This window comes from Silene latifolia, chromosome 6 (genome assembly GCF_048544455.1).
Source record: "Silene latifolia isolate original U9 population chromosome 6, ASM4854445v1, whole genome shotgun sequence".
Lineage (NCBI taxonomy): Eukaryota > Viridiplantae > Streptophyta > Magnoliopsida > Caryophyllales > Caryophyllaceae > Silene > Silene latifolia.
In genome coordinates this window covers 109,551,725-109,576,944 of record NC_133531.1, presented here as the reverse complement: position 1 = coordinate 109,576,944, position 25,220 = coordinate 109,551,725, and the positions used below count along the sequence as shown (strand labels likewise).

The following is a 25,220-nucleotide window of genomic DNA, read 5'->3' as shown; positions in this document are numbered from 1 at the left end:
CACATAATTATGGCACACAACCCAAAGCTCAATTACTAGCTAAGCTCAATTCCCGACTTGGATACTTAATTTATTATTTAATTAACGTCTTACTTGTAATTATTATTAGAAATGCCTTTAACTAATTATTAAATTACATAAATTATTCTCATAAATTATTATCAAATTACGGAGTATTACAAACTATATATAAGTCTATTACACGCAATTAAAGTAGAGTTGTTCATGGTTTTTCCTCTCTATTAAATCCGGTCCATGTCGCTTGCAAAATTAGCGGGTATGGACAAGACATTTTGAGAAAATTACAAAGGCCCGACCCACTAATCCGTTCTAAATCCGCTAACCCGCGTGTCCGTGGTCCAAAAATTTAACGTGAATCCAACCCATATCCGAACCAAGCCGGCATTTAATAACTCTTAATTTAAAGTTTCGAGAAGGAGTATCATAAAATCAAAACCAATGCAGATCGTTTTTATAATAACTAATTATCGTTTCGTCGCATATTTGTTTCGGAGACGGTTTTCATAATAAATAATTACCGTTTTGTCGTAATGAAAAAAAAAACTAAGCTTATAAAAAGCATCCATCACGTAGGTTCTAGGAAAGACCACAACATGTTGCCCGTCTCAGTCTTCTGTCAACCTGTCTAATTAATAAGCAGACTATTACCACTGCTTCCTCCCGAATTGCGACCAATCATTCAGATAGATAAGGACAAACTAACTTTTCTATTGCATATTTATAAACGACAATTAATAACAACAATAATAATAACAACGATTTTAAATTTGTTATTTTTTTGCAATAAAAACTTAAAACGACCTAAAAATTGCGACAAAAAAATTGACTATCACGAATAAAAAAAATGGCTATAACTTTGCGCTTGAGTGTTCGTTTGCGGTGATTTTTTTTCAAGTCGCTTATCTCGACAAGACAAATGCAATGGGAATTTTTTTTTTTTAATTTTCTTTACCTGGTCCAGTCGTGTGTAACACACGACCTCGCCTAGGCCAAGTCATGTGGTTTACACGACACTCGTCTAAGCCAAACGACTGAAACAGGTAATTTTTTTCCCATTGTATTCGTCTCGTCAAGATAAGAAATTTGAAAAAAAAAGTCATCGAAAACGGACACCCGAGCGCAAAGTTATAGCCGTTTTAAGTTTTTTTTATTCTTAATCGTCAATTTTTTTGTCCTAATTTAAATCGTTATTATTTATCGTTCCTGCCATCAATCATCATCAAATGAGAGCGTTGGAGGAAAGCACATATTTTTAGAATCGTCGTATGAATTAAACCGGGTTGCGAAACGTCGTCGACGATTTATAACGGATCGTCGACGATTTTCATAAAAAAGACCTCCCTTACCCTTGAACTCTCTCTTTCCCTCTAACCTGTCTTTCACTCTCCCCCTTCAACCCAACACCACCAAAATTCTGACATCCACACCCACACGCACTGCCACCTCCAACCACCACCACCACACCAGCCCGCCACACCCTCGCCACCCTACGCATCTCAGTCCTTCTTGCCCTCTATTTCAATTACTCAATTCGCGCTCTCTCTCTCTCTCTCACACACTTTTATTTTTAATCGAAAACCACCACCACCACGCATCATCACCGCCGGACATCATCAACACCACGCACCACCGCCAACAAACAGCAACGCAACACCAACACCGACCACCACAACACTACCACAAGGAAGTAATACACATCCATTTCTTTTGTTTATTAGTTTAGGAAGAATTAGTTTTATGCATTCAATTGGATAATTTTAATTAATAATGTTGTTGAATTCGATTTTATTGTTGTTGTCGTTGCTCGCTGATTTTTGTTGTCGTTGCATTTCTTATTGTTGTTGTCGAGTCGTATTTAGTTTGTTGTTGGTAGTCGAAGGGGGTTGCAGAAAGGGTGGAGAGACAGTGAAATTCATTGTCATGGAGGGCGCGGGGCGTTGAACAACGTCAGTTGTAACAACCCGGATTTTCCAGACTTAATAATAAAGTCTAAAATAGGAAACAACGGAAGACAAAATACATATCTGAGTCAATAACTGGTTAACTAATTCAAAATATTACATAGGTGTTCAACATTATCTCAACTTAGTCAAATTACAACATATTATTGATATTGTTGGGAAATGTGTCCTCAACAATAGTGCGATCACATGATTTAAATATCATTATTAAATCTCATTTTAAGAATACATGTGGGATGTAATATTTTACAGTCAACTGGTCCACACATATCGGTAATGATTGGCTGACTAGAGTTTGACATTACTGTCGTGCGACGTTGGTGATCAGTTGATCCCCTTAGGTCATACCTATAGGGAAATACTCTTAATTGATTATTTAATTAATCGTATACCGATACGAGTTAATTAAATTGCTTAAAATTGACGGATAATTTAGTGAGTATAATTTACGTATCTCATTGTAAATATGATTAAATGAGACACGGTCTAAGTAATCGAATTGTTTTATTACTTAGATGAAATTATTGTTTACAGAAACAATTGAAACGGAATGAATAAATTATTATAAATACAGAATGTTGTAGTTTATAATTTGGAAACATTTTTGGTACAAGTAATTACGAATTACTAGTCGATTTTGTAAATGACATATTTTATGAGTATGTTGATTTTTAATATGTTAAAAATACATTACAAATTCACATGTCAAGTAACATGTCACATATATCACACTTGACAAATGACAAAATAAAATGGACCTTCCATTTTATCTTGTATAAACCGAAAATTAGGAGTGTTAGTGGAATAATTATGTTGATTATTTTAATAAGAGAAAACATAATTATTAAAGTCTAATCTCTAGTCAAGAGGTCATGGGTTCGATCCTCACTAGATGACAATTTAACACACTTTATATATTTATGTACCAAAAAAAAAAAAAAGTCTAATCTCTAGCCATGCCCACCTATGCTTTTGAGAAGAGCAAAAACAAAAAGTATTGGGCATCCTACCCAAGCCAATTTTTGGCCAACCATACAAGAAAAGAAAAAGAGCTTTTTCTTTTCAATTCATTCATTCATCATTTTTACATATAACATTTTCTAGTGCAAGAAAGTGAAAAAATCTCTACAATATATGAATTTTCTAGAGAAATAAAATCTCACATATACTCCCTCTTGACCGAGTGATTCAAGAGCCAAAAATACAATTTATTTTGTATCATTTTTATAGCAAAAACTAATATTATTACTAGATCTAAATAATATTGGTTATTAAGATGTATTCCTTGGGTATATGCTTTTGGGAGGGATTCTACATTTGAATCCTTGTTCTTCCATTTGGAGAGCTCAAGAACAAAAGAGAAGGAGATCTCTTTTGTGCCCATATAAACCGAAATACCCATTGTAAGAATATGATTTCTCCTCCATTTTATCTTTTGTTTGCATGCATAAAATCCGTATTTAATTTTATGACAAATTAATTTAGACATATATGAGTATGTTAGTATGTATTTGAATCTACATTTCCTTCAATCGGTATCAAGAGCCACGGTTGTTTGCATGCAAGTCGGTTAAAAGTTTTTCCGAGTTACAAGAATAACAAATAAAACTTGTAAATTTTGTGTTATTATGATATATCACGAAATTAATCCATGCATGTTAAAATTTCTGGTCCTAAAATGTTTTAGGATATTTTGGTCAATTTTACGGATTTTTATTGTTCATATTTTACAATAATGGCATTTAAATATGATTTTATGAGTAAAAATGTCATTTTTGGTCTAAAATTAGCTATACTTCGAATTTTCCAGTAATTTTTGGATATGTTGTCACATATATTATTTTGAGATAACCTGTAAATTTTCATAATTTTTGGACTTGTTATGCTCGAAAAATGAATTTTTCATTATTAAATTCGGATTTAAGTGAAAAATAGGTTAATATGAGTTAAATTTCGAATCTGGTCATAGAAAATTAATATGTTGTCACATACAATTTTACAAGATGTGTGTAAAATAATTGGGTATAAAGAAGTCCTTTTGCATGATTTATGAATTTTTGAATAAAAATAGCATAAATAGTGACATTATTAGTGGAAAATTAATAAAACATAATCTATGACTTAGGAAAAACGTCTAATGTTGCATTTTATTATCTTTTTCAGATCTAAAATTGAAAAGTTAATGAAAATAGTTTTTCCATGTTTTTATGATTATTTTATTAAAAATCGATAAACCGCAACATTGTTTTTCCGGAAAAATTTCGAAATTTTTAACCTAAGATTTTGAACATTATGAGTGTCATGGTATTTTTCCAGAATGTTCATGAATTTAAATTTTGAATTTTAAATTTATTTGAAATTTTGTGATTTATTTGAAGTTTAATAGCTTATTTTTGTAATTTTGGACCATTTATGAACAATTTTATAAAATATGGGTTAATTATGGTCAAATTATTAGTGAAGACTAAATTTTGAGTCCTAAGAGGTTAGGGTAATTAACTTATGCATAAATATGAGTTTATGTATTTTTGTGATTATAAAATGTTGAAATCACGCAAATCCGTAAAAACCGAGTAATATACGATATTGGCTATTTAAAGGCGATTTAGCATAAAATTGAGCATGTTCATACATATTATAATGCTGCATTTTTCTTTATGATTGTCATAATTTTAATTTATGTAATTTTGAATTATGTAATTTTACTTAGTATGGCCTTAGATTTTAATTGGTATTTCTCGAAATGTATGGGAATATCGATTCGGTTGTAATTTTTATTGTGATCTCGTATTACCGTTTTGTAATTTAATAGATTTATTTTATTTTAGTTACAAATGTATAATAGGAAATTATGTATTTTATTATGTAATTTTATTCATTCCGGAGTTCCAAAAGACGGATTTCTTCAAGAATGACGATACATAAAGACGGTGTTACCTCGAGATGCGTGCAACAACCGAAGTTCAAGGGACCAATGGAGTTGGTTTCCGAATATGTAATAGTTAAATAGTTTTTCTATTTTAGGAAAGGCCATACTAGGATTTATTTATCTTTATGCTTGCATTTTATTTTATGTCACATGCATTGCTAAATCGCCATAACTAAACATGCATTGTCATTTTATCGAGTTTATCGACCGTGTCAATTAGAATTATCGTAGTTCACCGCTTTAGTTCACTTAAAACGTGATAGATAATAAATTGACATGACCTCTCGCTAAAACAATCAATTGAGACATAGCCTTACCAAATAGTAGAAACCATGAAAACCTATTTCGCGAGGGAGTGCACTCGGCCCTACCGGGGTACAAACCTTGTTACGTAGGGGAAGTGGGTGATGAATGTTAATCCACCGAATTCATGTTGATAAGGGATGAATCGGCCCTACCGTGCCCAAGTTGATATGGATTTGGATCATTGACACATTTATTCGAAATTTGGATTGAACTCAACAAAAGTTTTTGATAAGGGATGAATCGGCCCTACCGTGCCCTTGTCGAATGTGTTTTGGGCTATAGATAAATATTAGAGTAATTTTATCGACCAAGAGTTCTAAAAGTAGAATCGATTAAAGAGTTAATCCACCGAGTTATATTGATAAGGGATGAATCGGCCCTACCGTGCCCAAGTTAATATGAATTTGGATCTTGGAATCATTTATCATAGTTGGGTAGAGGTCACTATGTAAATGCTTTACTTGTTATTTACAAGTATTATTAAAACGATAAATGTTAAGTTTTCCACTATTCCGTTTTTATTTTGTTCTATTTCTTTACCACAATTCATATACGATATCATTTCGTTTTTGATTCAAATCTCCATTAAAACATCGTAACTAAAGACAAAAATGAGTTTGCTTCTAAAACCTCAAATGAACCATTGCTAAGGATCTCTTGCAAAGAGTATAGATTAAAGTTATTCATTATCAAACAGGTTTTTGATTCTTGACTAACACATCTACTTACAATGGATTGTTTTTCATGTACTTAAATGAATTAAGTACCTTGAAGCGATAAATTGTTTTGGTAATTAGTTTTGTCAAGAATTCGTAATTGACCAAAATAACGCAACCACTTCAATGAGAGTTTTAAGACTAAAACGAACAAATGAAGAGTAATCTTCATGAATTCAATTTTGCTTCTAAAAGCAAAGACTCATTGAAATGAGTGGGAGCATTCTCTTAAACCGTTAAGATGAGGACGAGGTTCAAGAAGTAAAGATTATAATGGAATTGATACAAGGTAATGTTAAAGGTAAAGTTGTTGAGAATGACGATACTAAACCTATCAATCCCAACCGATAAAGTTTCCATTGTCTTAAATGTTGGACACGAGAAAGGAAACTACCCCAAATTATTGAAGAATCAGCAAGTTAGTTGTGGGACATCTAATGGGACCTTCTTCTTTAAAAGTGTTTATTTGATTAAACATAAATTTTGCTAGTGCCACTTCGTCAATATTAGAAACCAGTGGAGGTTTTCATCATTGTATTCGACACATAAGATGATTAGAATATGACGACTAGCAACAATAATGTTGAGAGATAGAGTAATTGTGTACTCAATCTAGTTTTTGGATTAAAGTTGTACTTAATTGTGACTATTAAGTGCATAAACTCTAAATAAGAATATAAACTTGTTAAGATACAAAAGAGGTTTTCACTTTTGTGACCCCATACACCACGATTTGATGTATGGCTAGCCCATTATCAAGGTGATTATATTCTAAACCAAACTAGAATGATATATCATGTAGATGATGTAAGATTTAAACTGGTAGCCCAAGATTAAACCTTAAATTTTGGAATGATGAACGCAAGAGTTATCGAGTACTCTTGAAACCATTAGATTGTTAATGGTATATGCGTATCTTGTATTCAAAGCAAGATGTCTCGTGCCTTTTGGTTGAAAAGGAGATCGAGGTTGTAAATCATCAATCCAAAATAGGTTGATCATTATCTGTTACCAACGATTTAAGTTGACACTAATATGTTCACTTAATAAGGTAAATAGAGAAATCTTTGAAGAATTTCAAAGAATTCAAGGAATCACGATTTAGTCGTGATGGGATTATCAAAGTGAAGACTTTGATATAAGCCAAATGAATTGTGATATAGTATCACAAATTAATCTCTCTTAGCACGCATTATGGAATAATGTGTGGTTGGATAAGAAATCAAACGCTATTCGATATGGTTTGGACTTCGATCAAGTTACTTTGAGTCACTTGATCCTTTTGGGGATTTTATCATTTTGTCTAAATTATTTTTTCCACTAAAACGAATCATATGAGATATGATATGGTAAGGTACCATGTTTGTAAGTTTTCACAAGAAACAAATGCTCATTTTTCCCTTTTCAATTATCACGAGTACACCGGGTTTGTGGCTCGTGAAGCTGTCTTTCTAAAATACAAGTTTATTTCTAGAAGACAGAGTGGGAGAAATTATTCAAGAGCCACAAAGAATGCCACAGAGAATGTTATGTCGCAAGAAACTGGTCTTTCTTGGCTACATGAGACGTTTTGTGTAAGACATTGGTTCTTCAAAACCTAGGAGGTTAAATTCGTCACTTGTTAAAAATGATGAATTCATGCTACTTTTAAGAAAGTAAAGAGCTTATAACTTACAAAAGAAATTGTTTGATTCAAGTTGATTACTTCTAGAAAGTAATGAACATATGACTTACATAAGAGTGTTGAAGTCACAACTCAATACAAGGCTTAGAGCCATGAAAATCCGAAACAAAAGGGCTTGATTAGTGACAAAGGGTTTTGCACTAATAAAGAGAGATTTCAAAGCAAGATTGGTTGCAAAGGGTTTTGCACTAATTGAAATGCTTAAGTCTATTTGGATCTTCTTAGGGATTGTATTTCATTATGAGGATACGCATACAGCATGTGAATCTAAAACCCACTTCTTCAAAAGAAGGAATGTATTCAATACATGTCATGAGTTTAATAGATTCTTGCAATCCTAAGATAATGTGCAACTTAAGAGATGGTCTTAAGTAGGACATCAATGAGTTAGAATCAATGTTTTTGATCATGTTATAAAACTTTTCTCGATAAGTCGAGAAGTTGTGTTTATACATGGAGTTTAGTGGGAGTTACGAAAATTTTAAATAGTCTTATATGTGAATGACATATTGATCATCGAGAATGATTTAAGACTTTTGGAGTATTATAATACATCTTAAATATCCGGATTTATGAAGATAAATCCACATAATATTAGCGTCAATAAGAAGTCTTATGTTGATAAGATTCATGACTAGTTCAATTAAATTGAACATATTTGATTGATTCCATTTGCTTCCGCTGCCGGATCAATTAAATGAGTAAAGATGTATAACACTTCATATACTTTGAGTATGATGAATTGTTTTCAAAATCGAATTTAAGTAATCTTTACCAAGTAAGCCATAAAGATTACCCTTAAGTGCTTACAGAAGCATTAAGGCTATAAAGCAAAGTGTTTATGATGCAATATTGTGTAAGGGTGTTACACAAGTGACAATTGACAATTGAGATTGCGCATGGTTTCCGACAAAACCATAATCAAAACACATTAAGATGGTTAAGATACCATTGTGGCTATATTAATTAAGAAGTAGATTTTCTAGAATCGTTCTAGGAAATAAAGAACAATGAGAGATATTTATAACGGAAATTGAGTACACTTGTGATCATGAGATGTGCAAGAAGGATGAGTCCCGCACACTGTGAAAACAGTGGGATCTATTCTTAGGCTAGAGGGCCTATGTCTTGATTGGATCTCGACACGTACTCATAAAGTTTTGTAATGCAAATGTATACATTACAAAAGGAAAACGAGTATGTAGTGAGGTTGAGTAAGGTACAAGAAATTGATAAAACCTACTAACCAAAGCCTTCTCAAAGGCTAAACATGATGAGTCATGTCATTTCAATTGAATTGAAATGAACAACTACGTACAAGATCAAATTAGATTATAGAACATGAAATAGTAATCAGGCATTGACTATTCATGTGTGATAATCGCATTTGCCGTTCGAGTTTTATTTTAAAACTCTTTTATTATACTTTGTTACATCCAAACGGGTTGTGGAGACAATTGAACCCCGTTAAAGTGAACACGGATTAACATTGTATTTGCCCATAGTTACTTGTATGAGGTGACGTCTCGAAGTAACTAGAGTGTGATGCGATTGATGGCAAGTTCAAGTGCCATAGAGTCATGTGAGATGACTAGTCGATCATATAGGCAGACTGTTAGGAACATTTTGTCGGGCCTTATGACCGCTTATAGAGTTCTGGCAATTTATATAGCCTGGTCGTGGCGAGAGCTACTATAGTATTCAAATGAGTCGATTCTTTTGACTAAAGACTATTCACCTAAGATGGCACAGTTTCAGATTAACTTTGATTTGTGTTACTACGACCTTCGTAAATGGGGTCAAATGGGCATATTTTGGGTTATGATGGTTGTGGCTAGTCGAAGGGAATGAGTGCGATAGGAATTGTCCATCCCCTTGTCAGGGTTAAAACAATATCTCAGGCCCACTTGAGGAGTAATGAACTGGAAATGCGTGGCCACGCTCGGAAGGTATCTGTGATAGATAAATCCGGTCAAACAGTTATTCTCCAGATCGAGGAAACCACTCTCGATATGATCACTTGCAAGTACGACCTGAAAGACACCTTGCATTGAGTGGGAGATAGTAATAGGACAAGAGAATTGGTGACGCACGCTTGTCGAGGACAAGTGGGAGATTGTTGGGAAATGTGTCCTCAACAATAGTGCGATCACATGATTTAAATATCATTATTAAATCTCATTTTAAGAATACATGTGGGATGTAATATTTTATCAATTTGGTCCACACATATCGGTAATGATTGGTGACTAGAGTTTGACATTAATCGTCGTGCGACGGTGGTGATCAGTTGATCCCCTTAGGTCATACCTATAGGGAAATACTCTTAATTGATTATTTAATTAATCGTATACCGATACGAGTTAATTAAATTGCTTAAAATTGACGGATAATTTTGTGAGTATAATTTACGTATCTCATTGTAAATATGATTAAATGAGACACGGTCTAAGTAATCGAATTGTTTTATTACTTAGATGAAATTATTGTTTACAGAAACAATTGAAACGGAATGAATAAATTATTATAAATACAGAATGTTGTAGTTTATAATTTGGAAACATTTTTGGTACAAGTAATTACGAATTACTAGTCGATTTTGTAAATGACATATTTTATGAGTATGTTGATTTTTAATATGTTAAAAATACATTACAAATTCACATGTCAAGTAACATGTCACATATGTCACACTTGACAAATGACAAAATAAAATGGACCTTCCATTTTATCTTGTATAAACCGAAAATTAGGAGTATTAGTGGAATAATTATGTTGATTATTTTAATAAGAGAAAACATAATTATTAAAGTCTAATCTCTAGCCATGCCCACCTATGCTTTTGAAAAGAGCAAAAACAAAAAGTATTGGGCATCCTACCCAAGCCAATTTTCGGCCAACCATACAAGAAAAGAAAAAGAGCTTTTTCTTTTCAATTCATTCATTCATCATTTTTACATATAACATTTTCTAGTGTAAGAAAGTGAAAAAATCTCTACAATATATGAATTTTCTAGAGAAATAAAATCTCACATATACTCCCTCTTGACCGAGTGATTCAAGAGCCAAAAATACAATTTATTTTGTATCATTTTTATAGCAAAAACTAATATTATTACTAGATCTAAATAATATTGGTTATTAAGATGTATTCCTTGGGTATATGCTTTTGGGAGGGATTCTACATTTGAATCCTTGTTCTTCCATTTGGAGAGCTCAAGAACAAAAGAGAAGGAGATCTCTTTTGTGCCCATATAAACCGAAATACCCATTGTAAGAATATGATTTCTCCTCCATTTTATCTTTTGTTTGCATGCATAAAATCCGTATTTAATTTTATGACAAATTAATTTAGACATATATGAGTATGTTAGTATGTATATGAATCTACATTTCCTTCAGATATATAATAAGAAAGCTAGCCAATCTCATCTTCAAAATCCAAGCCCAAGTCCTAGGGAAGCGTCGGTCTTCTAACGAAATCTGTTGTTAAAAGTCATATACAAGTATAGAATATACAAGTATATAAATGAAAACAACAGGTAAGTGAATCGATGATCAACATTTTTAAAATATGCAAACATCAAATGAATAATCACCAAATAACCAAATCATATATTAATAATTTATGAAAGATCAAAATCAAAGAGGTCGTATTATATGTTTTAAAAAATTTATCAAGACATACCGACCTATTATTACACCGGTTCCATAATTTATTTAAAATCCGTATAATAACGTATATATCGCCAATCATCCCTATACCAGGGGGCTTACATTATTACCCCTCTTTACCGTAATGACATAAGCACGTTTATAAATAAGTTAATCCTCTAAACTCCAGGGTCGAATGCCGGTGCGTGGGGTTGATAGACCCGCACCGCGGACTAAACACCACCCGGTTAGTTATCCCCTAGGTCTATCACTACATCAAGACTTTCGGGAACCCGGATGCGATCCACCTAACACGTACGAGACTGATCAGGTCCCCACCTAAAGTATGGCCACACTCCCGCCTACTCTCGAGTCAATATCAATACATCCAAAGACCCTTCGCACGCAACGGACGATTTTATACAGTTAAGCTAAGTACTATTCATCCATGTCTATATGTTTACAATAGTATAAACATGATTTCCCGCTCGTAGAGATTCTGAACTATCTCATAAAAATGCCCAATAAAATACAAAATATCATTTTGTTTTCGAAAATAAATTTTCATTTCTTATTTCCCACAACCAAGTTCTACTTGGTAAAATAAATTTCGTTTCCTTGGTAAAAGTTTTTTTTTTTACAACACGTAGCAAATAATTTAATTTTTACGGTTTTCTAAAGTCGATTTTGTCCCTATTAATTAGCCGGAATTTTGCCATTAAACTTAACTATTAGTCCTGGTGGGTCATAGACCCATTTGACCTTTAGTTAGCTGAACTTGTCCAATTTGACCAAGGGTTGGTTTTAAACGCGTAATAATCAATACAGTTTTTATTTTATTAATTACTAAATATAGTTAGACTTAGAATTTTTGAATACTACTTAACAAGTAACTTAAGTATATTATTTGAAGTCTCACAACAGGATGTGAGCTTATTTTAGTAAGTATTTTACTGCTTTTTATTTTTAACTTTGTTTAAGATGGTTTTAATTACTATTTCGAGAAATAATCCCAAATGACCACCAAATTTTACAAAATTTTTATGAAACTTTTTGTGGAGTTTTCCTACTGTCTAAATGGTCCCCATACCGTATTTTATCCCAAACTAAGTTTTCTAAGTCGGTTTTCAAATTCCGGGCTCGTTTTTCAATTATAAATACATTTTTAAATTTTTATAACTCCTATGAAGCTAATTTTTTATATATAGGCTCATAATATTATACTTGAATAGTGTGTAAAATTACAGAATCATTCGTGGTTCAAAACTCCATAAATTAAATTTTTAGTGAATCGTTTATGACCCGAAAATCGGTTTTGACCAAAACTTTACCAAATTTTCGACCCATAACTAATTTTACAGAATAATAATAATATTATTATGACCCCAAAATTTTATCCTTATAATCTTCCCATATTTTAATTTTTATTAGTCCAAATTTAAAGGTTTTAAGTGATATTAAACCATTATTATTGGATCTAACTCTAATACACTCAAAGTGAACTTTTACCAACACAAAACCATTTTATTTAATTTAATAATCTGTTCCATTATTAGTTTTAACATGCAAGCAAGGATTCATAATTAATACCTTAATTAAAATACATTTAGTGCATAATTAATTATTTTTAAGCTATTAATCTAGTAATTCATACTACTATCACCATATATAACAAAATAAAGGTCTTTGATCTCATAAAATTAACATGCAACATAATATTCATATTCTTATATAAAAATAATTAGCTAGTAATAATTTTTCTATACAATATCATATAACATTCACTTAAAATAACATGCATGCAATAATTTCAAGCAATATAATGAAAATATTATTTTTGCAAATAACATTTTCAAAGGTTAGTCATCATTCACTTACATTAGCTAACACAAATCGTCAAATTTCGCTTCTTGAGTGCCCGAAATGCCGTCACCACCTTCCCCTTCTTGTTTTTCGGTTAAAAGGACCACACATAAAAATGATATAAATTTTTCCACCCTTAAAAATATATTTGTGACTTTCTTGGAAAAATTAGCTTTACAATAGTAAAATGTAATTACTTGGGAGTAGCATAATTTTATAATAGAAATCAAAGTAATAATAAGAACTTAGTTTAAGAAGTAAAGATGTGTAAAAATTACATTTATTAATATGTATGAATGGGCTTGATTGAGTTGATGAGTAATTAGTTTATAAATTAATGAAGAATGAAGAGTTTATTTTTTTGTTTGGTGGAGGGAGCTTTCACGGCTTAGAGGTGGAAATTTTTCCATCAATTTTGATTAATAAATGAATTAAATGGAGTAATGATGTGGAGAATGTAATGCATGGGTTTTGATTGGTGGAAAGACTAATTATCCCACTTGTCCAATGCATGCATTATAGCACATGCGTAATGCCAAGTGTCTCATGGGGAGCCGTGATCCAATCGCAAAATTTGCTTGGGGTTTTAACTCGGTTTTTAATAAACGCGTTTGAGAATAACGGTTTTGAGTCGCATTAAGTAATTTGAAATTCGAGACGGAAATCAAAAATAAAGTTTTATTTTAAAAGTTTTAGGGTAGTGAAATTTACATTAACGGGTTGTTTTTATTAACAAAATATTATAAGTTCGGGTTCCGATTTCATTTAATGGTTTCACATATATTACTATTATCTACCAACTTAATACTACTACTACAGATAATAATAAACATAAAAATAATACTAACGACACTGATATTACATAAATTTAACTCGGATTAACAGACAACGTTAGAAAGTATTATAAATAAATTACTTAAACAACGTACTTAGAAGCATATTATCAATCGTAAAAATAAAATATTATGCTTTAAAATAATATCCTTGAAGATTTAGTTTAATACGAAAAATATTATTTTAGAGCTTAGATCCACTTATTATAGTCGTACTAACATTGGGTTAGGAATGCGCACGATTATAATAGATAGTAAGAGAATTATGTCCGTCTTAAGTTGCGCTGAAGAAAATTATGGCTAAAATAATTAATCAAAAATGACATGTTTGAATTTAGAAGAGGGTCAAAATACGATGATTTTTGAGAAATAAAAAAATGTGAATTTTTTGTCCATCCCGCGGAAAGGGGTCTGGAAGTTTCAAAAATCAATTAGTATATAACGTAAAATAGAACGAAATTGTTAAAATTTCGGAGTGTTACATCAGTGGTGGAGGGGAGATGTTGATTGTTCACGTCGGGTGGGGAAGGGGACGATGAATATTCACGTCGGGTTTGGGCTGGGACAATGGGTTTCAAAGTCCGTCTATGGTTCAGACTTTTTATTTCATGCCCAAGAGATGTGCACATTCCTCATCCTATGCCCATCCAAGACGTTGGGTTTCATTGTCTATGTCCATTATGGACATTGATTTTCGTCGTCTATGTCCATTATGGACGTTGGTTTTCAACATCCCATACATACGACAAAAAAAGAAAAAATTACAATTCGATTCATATTGGGCGTTGATTTATATCGTTCGTTGTTTGACATTGAATCCGATTAACAAAGTCTTGATTTTTTTTTTTTAAGTCTGTTGTTTATGAGGATTTGGGAGAGAATAGAGTACAGAGAGAGTGAGCAAGGGCAGTGATTGTTTTTTTTTTTTAAAACGTCGACGATTCGTTACAAAACGTCGACGACGTTTCGCAGCCCCCGAATTAAATTAGATATTTTTATAACACATGTCGTAATATAACAATTCCTATTAAAAAATGACATATTTAAAAGACCGTCTTACAAATTAAATTAATTATATTAAAAATTTGTCGTCGATCTCATTTCCGAGGAAAATGACGGGGTGTAGCAAGTGAAGATCCCCTTATAAATTACTCCCTCCTATTCCGAATAAATGTCCTATTTGGACAATGACACGAAAGTTAAGTAATAAAGTTAAAATAATAAAAAGTATTCTATAGGGGTAAAAATATAGCAGTTAAATAATGAAAAATATTGAATATGATAACTTAGGGGTGGTTGAGATGGTAAATAAAGAAAATAGCAAAGGGTATGAAAGTAAAAAAATATGTCTAAATATGGCAAATGAGACACTTATGTGAATAGACGAAAATGACAAATGGAACAGTTATTCGGAATAGGAGGTTGGAATGAGAATTGATTCGTCAAATTTGGCTGATCTTTCAATTGACATCGGTGTGATGAACTCACCCTTCATCGTATATTAATTAAATCAAAACTGGTACAAAATTCAGTAAATCCTCTCCCTCCATTTTTGATTTTTGATACCCCAAACAAATGAATGGAAGAAACTCAAACTGCAATCGTAAACTCAATCCAACAGATTTCCCTCTCTTCACCACCACCGCAACCAGTGACGGATGCAGGATTTTGGTCTAGACTCGAAATTGACTTCGTCCTAACCGAAATTCTCCCAAAACTTCCATCAAAATCCCTAATCCGGTACAAATCCGTCTCCAAATCCTTCAAAACCCTAATCTCATCCCCATCATTCATCCGCCGCCACCTTCGTGAGTCAATCTCATCATCCACCAACCGCCTACTCGTAATCCCATCCACCTCCTCAGTCCTCTACATCTTCAACCTCGATCCACCTTCCTCCGTCGCATCCGCCACCTTCCGCTGGTCCGAAGGCGATATCTCCGTCGTTGGCGCATGCAATGGTCTCATCCTCATCACCTGCTACGTCGCCACTCTCATGATTCTCAACCCCTCTACTCGAACCTACGTCGACATTATCTGGGCTTCGCGTAGTGATAATTTCGGGTTCGGGTTCGATGAAGCTACTGAGGATTATAAGATTGTTAATGTTTCGGATGTACACAGTGGTAACGGTAATGTTGTTAAGAAGAGAATTACCACGGTTTATAGTGTGAATTTGGGGACTTGGAAGGTTGTTGATCAAATGCTTCCTGATGATTCCATGGAGGATCGGTTTGGCGGGGTTTTGATTGATAATTGTTTGCTTCATTGGATGTTTTGGAGTCCGTCTAAGAAGAAACGGAGAATCGGTTGTTTCGATATTCGAGTGGAGAAATGGGTGGATGATGTGATGTTGCCCGAGTATTATTACAATTCAGAGCAGAAGAAGTATCTTCTTGATTTTGGGGTTGTTGATGGTCGGCTGTTCTCTTCATTCGAGAATCGGGTCAGTTCGTGTTACGATGTCTGGGTGATGAAGGTGTACGGTGTTTCTGAATCGTGGGTTAAGTTGTCCAGTGTTGCTATTTCGGAGAATTTAACAGGGGGAGTTGTCCCGGTCGCTTCTAGAGGAGTGGATTCGAGTGTTGTGTTGCTACGGCAGCGACATAGGTCGAAATTGTTTTGGTATAATAAGGAGAATGGTGCGATTAGCGTGGCAAAAGTTCCCAGTTTTTGGAACCTTCAGCCTTATGTATGCAAAGGGAGTCTTGTTGATCTACCTGGTGCCAAACTATTTGGAGATGTATATGAACGTCCACCTGCTCCACAACAAGAGTAGCTTGCTTATTCTTCTTAAAGAAGAATTTGTGATAATAATAAATATGTACTTCGTAATATAATCGCATTGCCTGTTTACGGGACTTTTTTATGGGTTAAAACTTAAAAGGTTTGCTTCAGATGAAGGTAATTGTTACTTCTTTTTTATCATTTTATGACATTTGCATATGGTTTTAGGACAAGTTTAATCCATCATTTAAAGTTTAAACTAAACTCATCAATTAAATTAAACTCCTTTCGTCATAATAATTTAATTACCTTTGATTAAATATTGTTTCGTCCCCAAGTAAATAATTATACTCCCTTTATCCTAATCATTTAATGGTGGTCATAGTGTGTTGTCTTCCTTGGCGAACGCTTGTTTTGGATTAGGGAGGATGGGTTGTTGACTGGATGGCTGAGATAAGGAGGCATGAGGAGTAGGGTTGAGGGTCTGCTATGTTGGTGGCCTGGTGGAGAAGAGTGAGGGAGAAGGAGAGAATCTAATGGAGTTGCTAAATGCTAACCATTGACATCGCCCCTGTTGAAAATTGAAATCCTTTTAAAAAAATTCCTTCAAATGGTTTATAATTATAACTGTCCTCAAGGCTGTCCCCTCAGATTTCGGGGGCCTGTGCGATATTTTATAATAAGGCCTTGGATCAAGCCACAACGGTTTTATAGTTTAAATTAGAAGTAAATTATAAAAAGAAATACAAAAGAATCTATGTGCTAAAAACATCTTTAAGAAAAAATTTTACATTGACAACAATACAAAATTAGAAGTTACGAAATACTCCCTTCGTACCACACCAAAGCGAATATGGGAAAATTGGAGATTTAAGAAAAAGTGGAAAAAGTAAGGGAAAGAGGGAATAAATAGGTGGGGTATGTAATTGGGTGTTTAAATGTGGGTTGGTAGGTGGGGTATGTAATGACATTTTGTGTAAATATTAAATGGTTATAAGGATAACTTGGTAATGTTGTGCCAAATAAGATGTTACGGCTTTGGTGTGACAGACGTCCGTTTATAGTAAGTGTTACTTCGCTTTGGTATTTTACGGAGGGAGTAGGAAAGAAAGAAATTATAATAAGCGAAGCCAATAATATTGCTAGGATGCAAAAGGCTGGAAATTTTTGGCGGGCCCCACAATTTAGAAAAGGAGGAAAAATGTTGGGAGTAGGATTTGATCTCAATAACTAGTTCTATTGCCCGTGAAATTCACGGATCGTTTTTGATTCGTGGCATTGTTAGTGCCGTGAGTGTTGTTAAACAATTAACACCATAATAACAAATATGTGCGTTAATCCTATTGAATTTACCCTTAACCAAGTCAACTCAATGATTTTATCTCATTTTTGGTCCTTCATTGTTAGGAATGATAGCGTCCTATGTGCTTATGAACTCTTCTTGTGAGTCACCAAATCGGTTTGCAATAGAAGTAAGAAATAATGAAAATTTACAATCTTATGCGCGCTCCTAAATTTCTCCGCCCACTTGTTTTGTTTACATACATTTCTTTTAATCTAACAAAGTAGTCCTCCACCTACAAGAAAGGCTTTAGATCTGAGATCATACCAATCCCATTTATAGTATTACTCCGTAGTCTCTAAATTTATTTTTGTAAGGGTTGCCACAATAGAGTCATTTTCTACTTATGCAATTAATTAATTTTCCACTAACAAATTCCCTGATGAGTTTTCTTTTTTCGAGACTTAAGACGTATATACCCGTCTTAAATAAGAATTTTTGTTGTTCTAATGGCGACCATCGACCAGTGGGGAGTTTCTGATGTTAACCGACTTCAAATTGAGGCAGTACTCCCAAGCGCATCCGTAATCCATCGCTCTCGTTTCCTAGATCCTTATCCATAACTGTAATTTCGGCCTCATTCTTACTATAAAGGTCTTCCCACGGGATCGTGCTTAACAACATAAGACAACGCTTCGAAACACTAGCACATGTACTCCTCTCTTCGCACGGTAAGCACCTAATTAACGACTCATGTAGGCACTCATCTAGGAGAGAATTGGCCCGCTTTCTCAACTCCACAATCTCTTCCCTAGCGACCAAAGGGTCATTGACTCGAGCCCTCTTACAAGCGAATAAAACATCCACAGGATTGTCACCGAGGGACAAAAAGCTACCAGCTTCCTTAGGATTCGAGTATATCGATCCCCCACGGTAAAGTTCATCTTCTCCTGAAAAATCCAAATAGACCAAGGTTGTACTCATCTATAGTTTTCTAATATGATCATAACAAACCATTAACATAACTCATATATATCACTGGAAATCTAGTGACAGTTAACATATACGGAGTAATATATGGCCCTAAGTTATAAAAATTGTCAGGTAAACTCGGTAAATAAATTGACTTGATTTATCCTTCTTTCAGCAGAAATTCGAAGAATATACACAAAATAACCTAAATTGTTTAACATGGAAATAATGTTAGTAATCCCTTTAGTTAGTCAATCCATAAAACAAAATCACCCATTTACAATATGGGTGGTACGTACTACAACCAACAAACCATAACAGCTATCATCCAATAAAAAAAGGGCTACTCTAATCGATCATTCAATAACAGAAATTAAGCAAGTTAATTATCAGAATAAAACTATAGCAGCTATCATCATATAGTAACGTATAAACATAACATAGTGTATAAAAAACAACAAAATAAATAACATACCAAACTACCATTGGAAGCAAAGATCGAAGACATGCTGCAAAGTAAAGAAAAATCTCAAAGAGGTAAAAAACTTGAAAACTTGTTGAGTAAAAGCCAACATACCTTTTATTTTGTGTGTTATATGCTAATTGGATTGCTGTTCAATACATATAATGAATTGGTAATGAAGATGTAATAATGGGGTAATTAATTGAGGCATTTAATTATGAACTTCGGTTATTTTTGTGTGGAAGCTCTACGGTGAGCCAGCATGGAAGACGAATGAGTGTAGAAGTTATGTCTGCCGTTTTTAAGGGACTAAATGTTACTGTAAGTTGTAAAAGATATGTCGGCAGCAAATGGTAATTTTTTAAATTAATTAACAGGCGATAGGTGGCAGGCATTTTAGGCGTGACACGTGGCATCTCAATGGAGGCTCAAGAAGCCTTTTTATGTTATTATATAGATATGCGAAGCCAATAATATTGCTATGATACATCCCTTAATATGGTAATATCATCAACTTATGTCAGGAATTGGGCCCTGAATTTTCGGAGGCCTATGCGATCTCACGGTCCGCACATCCTAAAAGCCGGCTGACTGTTCTCTAAAACTGTCTATTTATGTTCCATCACTCTGTCACATCATTGAATTAATGCAAGTAAAAGACAATAAGCTGATATTAAAATTCATAAAATAACCAACTACTCGTTTAAGAAAGTCAACTAACATATACTCCCTTTGTCCATTATTTCTTGTCCTATTCCATTTTGGTTTGTCTCTATCAATTGTTGTCTTTTTTTATTTTAAGAATGAATTTAATGAGCAATTTGATTATTCAATTTGTTCCACTTGTCATTTATAATTAACCCCTATCCATTTTCTTTATTTCGCACAAAAATCAGCGAAACAATTGATCTGAAGTGGGAGAGTATCACCTACGTGCAAGTGAGTAAGGAGTATATTTGTTTTTGACTTCTACGTGCTAAGTGAGTGCTCACCAAATATGGTTAACTTGGAAGAAGTCAACTATTAATGCATATATGAATCGCAGGAAATCAAATATGGGAATTAAGCCTTTAATTTTTACTTTCCTTCACAAGTCTTTAATTTTGTTAAATGGCGTCAAATCTGGTGACGGTGTTGGAAAAACCAATTGAACCGCCAATTACATCATTTCTACCCATTGACCTCATCCATGCTGAAATACTTCCAAAACTCCCGCCTAAATCGCTTATCCGCTTCAAAACTGTGTGCAAGTCCTTCAATGCCATTATATCGTCCCCTGAGTTTATCCACCTCCACCTATGCCACTCTCGCTCCTCCAGCAACCGTTTCCTTGTTACCAATAGCACCCCTCGTACCACTGACATGTACGACCTCGATTCACAGTCCTCTGTTCCCACCGCCACATTCAGTTGGCCATGGGACACTTCTATTCTAGGCTCATGCAATGGCCTCCTTCTTCTTACGATCAATTGCCACTACAGCAAATGTCTCCATCTCGTTTTGCTCAATCCTTCCACCCGAACCTACGTTGAGTTGCACTCAGACGACAAAGACGTAGTCGAGGGAAACATTGGGTTTGGGTTTGGGTTTGACGACAGCAACAATGATTACAAAATTGTTGTGGTGTCAGACATGTCTGACAGTTCTAATACTTGGAGGGTTACAACAGTTTACAGTGTGAACTTAGAGTCATGGAAGGTGGTTGATCGATCATTGACTTCCGATTCTATGAAAGAGCAAATTAAATGGTACAATGGTATACTAATAAACAACCATTTGTTACATTGGATATTCGAGACTGAGTTCTGGAATTACCAAAGGATCGGTTGTTTCGATGTCATCAGCGAAGAATGGATATTGGATGTTCGTTTCCCGGACTATTATTATGATCGTAGCAACAAGGGCAATTTTCTCGACCTGGGTGTTCTTGACGGTTATCTGTTTACTTCGTTTGTGAATCGAGTCGGTTCGTTGTTCGATGTGTGGGTGATGAAAGAGTATGGTGTTCAGGAATCATGGATTAAGTTGTTGAGCATTAACATTGGGAATGATCCAAGTGGGGAAGTCGTCCCTATCGCTAAGCTATTCAATGAATCAATGGTTATAAATGCAGGTACCCGTTGGAAAATTGAAATTCCAGGGGGTGTTATCCCGGTTGCTTGTCGCAGACCGGGTTCGAGTGAGGTGTTGCTTAGGAATCGTATTCGTTCGAATAAGCTTTTTTGGTACAATTGGGTGGACAATGCGATTATTAAGCCTAAAATTCCCAGCGTTTGGCGACATCAACCTTATTTTGTCAAAGAGAGCCTTGTTAGGCTTCCCAATACGAATCCCAATCTACTTGGCGACATGTACCAACCCGATTTATTTGCTAGCCATCTTCAGCGTTGATAATTCACCCATTTTTAATCTTTCATGCTTTAAAAATTCATCTCTTGTCTTCTATGATGTTTGAATCCCTCAAATTTGCTCAACATACATTTTAGTTTCATCTACATCTCATATCTATGTACCTATACGAAAATGTAACAATTTTTATGGTTTGTGTAATTGATTTGATGATACTTGTGATACTTTTTAATCGGTATCCATTTTCAGTTAGTACGTGATTTATTATATCTCGTTAAGTTTTATTATGTCTAGTATCTCGTTTTGTATCTTTTCGTACTTGTTTTATGACTTTTGAATACTAGTTATTCATAGAATCATAGATGGTCTCATAATAATTTAACCGTAAACGGTCTCTCACAAGACTTATTCAAAATGCAAATGTCAACTAGTATTGTCCTTGTCGCCACCTTGCTTAAACTTTGCCTCCCTTGTTACCACCTCGTTATATTAGTTGTTAACGCAGCCACCCCTAGTACAATTATTTTCTCTTATATTCTCTACATTTTATATTACTATTGTTTTAATATTGACATGTTTAACACTACGTAGTTAAATAAATGATTAAAGAAGTCAAACATAAGATCTACGTGCAAGCTCGTTTATTTTTAGGTGACTTGAACGTGTAAGTTAGTGCTCACCTTATAATGAAATGATTTAGAAAATGTCAAATTTCAATCCATCTTTAGGACTATACAAGAACGAAAATGGTGGAAGAAAGCCAACACATTTACCTCCTTTCTTTCCGGTCTTGATATCTTCCACACGACCACAGGCAACCCCACCTCCTCACATCTCATGGACGTCATTGACGACATGTCCCTACCGTCGGTAATCCCAACAGAATCTTCTCCATTGCCGCTGCCTGTATCCGATTTAACCATCGACATCATCCACGCTGAAATCCTTTCCAAACTCCCACCTAAATCGCTTATGCGCTTCAAAACTGTCTGTAAATATTTCGACGCTATAATATCATCCCCCGAGTTCATCCGCCTTCACCTTCGCCACTCTCTCTCATCCAACAGCCGTCTCCTTGTCACCAACGGCAGCGATCACACCATTAACATGTACGATCTCAACTCACACTCCTCCGCCCCCTCCGTTACATTCCGATGGCCAACGTATACCACATCCGTTGTTGGCTCCTGCAATGGCCTCCTCCTTCTTAAAATCAATTACGACATTGGCAGACTCCTCCCTCTCGCTTTGGTCAACCCTTTCACCCGAACCTACATCGAGTTCCAAACAACTGATCCAGATATTGTCAAGGGATACATCGGGTTTGGCTTCGACGAGTGTAGCAATGATTACAAAGTTGTCGTAGTCTCCGGTATGAACAAAAGTTACAGTGATTACAGAGTTACTACAGTTTACAGCGTCAATTTGAAGTCATGGAAAGTCGTTGATCGAGCATTCACTTCAGATTTTATGGAAGAGCCATACACAAGGTACAATGGCGTGCTAGTCAACGACAACTTGCTACATTGGATTATCGTGAAACGGTCTGATCGTAAACGTAGGATTGGTTGCTTCGACATCATCAGCGAAACATGGCAGGAAGATGTGCTTTTTCCAGATCATTATTATGATCCTACCCGCAAGGGCAACTTTCTCGACTTTGGGGTTCTCGATGGTTGTTTGTTTACTTCGTTTGTGAACCAAATTGAGTTGTTTTTCGATGTGTGGGTGATGAAAGAGTATGGTGTTCATGAATCGTGGACTAAGTTGTTGAGCATTAACATTGGAGCTGATCTAAACGGGGGAGTCGTCCCAATTGCCAACCCATTCGATGAATCGATGATCAGAAAGAGTAAGAGGGGTTTCACTAAGGCCATTGCAATCCCGGGTGGAGTTATCCCCGTCGCTTGTCGCGGAATTGATCAAACTGAGGTGTTGTTTAGGAAACGTTATGATTCATATACGCTGTTTTGGTACAATTGGAAGAACAATTCAATTAGTAAGCCTGAAATTCCTAACGTTTACGGCCATCAACCGTATTTCGTCAAAGAGAGCCTTGTTAGATTTCCTAATGCTAAGCAATTTGATGCCTAGTATCAACCTTGATATATTTGCTCCACTTCTTCTTACCTCATGCTTACTCTCTTCATTTTTTAAGTTTATTGTCTTGGTTTTGAATTACTCCATTATAAATAAAAATCTCCTCTTTTGTATTGCTCTATTTATAATTATGCATTATTATCACTAGTTTAGATCCCGCGCAATGAATACGCGGTATTTATAGAGTTTTTATTTTTGTATTACTTAATTATGCTAAATTTAACACCTCATTAAATTTTCATATTTCACTTCATTATATTTTGATACGAGAAAAAAAAAATGAACTGCAAAATTATTCAAGAAAATTGAGTAAAATTGAACTGTAAAATAATAGCACTATGTCATTAACGTAATTGTTCATTTTTCTCGTTATCGTATTTTGTTTTGAGAAAAAAAACTGTAAATTAATTCAAGAGAACTGCGTAATGTGCTGAAATGTATTTTTTTTAAAAGTATTTTTTTATAACTAATGATTCCAATTTATAAATTCTCTCAATTTTTTTTTGTCATGAAATTAATCAAAACGATTTATATGTTGTTTATACATAGAATGAGTCAACTCATTCTTAAATAATGAAATACATTATAATTATTAATTTCTTTCTTTATTTAGTGAATACGATTAAATTATCAATGATTTTCTTATTTAAAAAGATGCTTTTTAGAGGGAAAATTTGTTAGTTCGCCTATTTATTTAGTAGTTAGGGGATTTCTAATGTCTCATCTTAATTTTCTCATCATACATTCTTTTCATCTACGTTACTTTATGCATAATGAGTATTGTTTTTGGGAAACAAGCACAGTACCTTAAGGTATTCTGGATACTATTTTGAGAGATATTATTTACTACAAACGGAATAAGAAAGAAAAGTATTAATATTTATCATAAAAACATACTTGTAAGACGATTTTAACGAGTTTTAAAAAATTGCATTTATATAATGATCTCCCACCTAAATTACGGAGTATATAAATTATCCCGAGATCCGTCTTAAATTAAATTCAGGCACGATGAGCCGATACATCCCAAATCTAACTTAATTCGGTGAGTCAACATTTAACTGATTCAACTCCTAGAACTTTCGGTCGATAAATTTCTTATAAATTCATCTCTAGCCCCGGAACTGAGACTCATCTCTGCATCCCGTTGAGTCCAACCAATTATGGCGTGTAATAATAATTATTACCCTATTTAACCGAGGTAAAAAGAGAACATCCCGGTGAGGCGAGCGTGGCCCTAACTAACAATTGATTCATAGGTGTTACTAAATGGTAAGGCTAATCTCAATTTTAAGATAATGTGAGAGATCTTGCCGATTTATTATCAATTCCCTTTAAGTGAACTAAATTGGTAAATTCT

At 34.1% G+C, this 25,220-nt stretch overlaps 3 protein-coding genes across 3 annotated transcripts; all 3 read left to right on the top strand.

Annotated features, from left to right (window-relative positions):
• Positions 1–15,546: 15,546 nt before the first annotated feature.
• LOC141588465 (F-box protein CPR1-like) lies at positions 15,547–16,746 on the top strand. The gene has a single exon (XM_074409908.1). It carries the CDS (start codon positions 15,547–15,549, stop codon positions 16,744–16,746), a length of 1,200 nt encoding a protein of 399 aa, XP_074266009.1.
• Positions 16,747–20,315: 3,569 nt separating this feature from the next.
• Positions 20,316–21,921, top strand: LOC141658897 (F-box protein CPR1-like). The gene has a single exon (XM_074465643.1). The coding sequence runs from the start codon at positions 20,522–20,524 to the stop codon at positions 21,800–21,802; it is 1,281 nt and encodes a 426-aa protein (XP_074321744.1). The 5' UTR covers positions 20,316–20,521; the 3' UTR covers positions 21,803–21,921.
• A 676-nt stretch (positions 21,922–22,597) lies between these two features.
• Positions 22,598–23,854, top strand: LOC141588464 (F-box protein CPR1-like). Its single transcript, XM_074409907.1, has one exon. The coding sequence runs from the start codon at positions 22,598–22,600 to the stop codon at positions 23,852–23,854; it is 1,257 nt and encodes a 418-aa protein (XP_074266008.1).
• The last annotated feature ends 1,366 nt before the right edge of the window (positions 23,855–25,220 follow it).

Bases quoted from the DNA above. Each gene is read 5' to 3' on its own strand.
- LOC141658897 (XM_074465643.1), top strand. From the start codon at position 20,522: ATGGCGTCAAATCTGGTGACGGTGTTGGAAAAACCAATTGAACCGCCA.
- LOC141588465 (XM_074409908.1), top strand. From the start codon at position 15,547: ATGGAAGAAACTCAAACTGCAATCGTAAACTCAATCCAACAGATTTCC.
- LOC141588464 (XM_074409907.1), top strand. From the start codon at position 22,598: ATGGACGTCATTGACGACATGTCCCTACCGTCGGTAATCCCAACAGAA.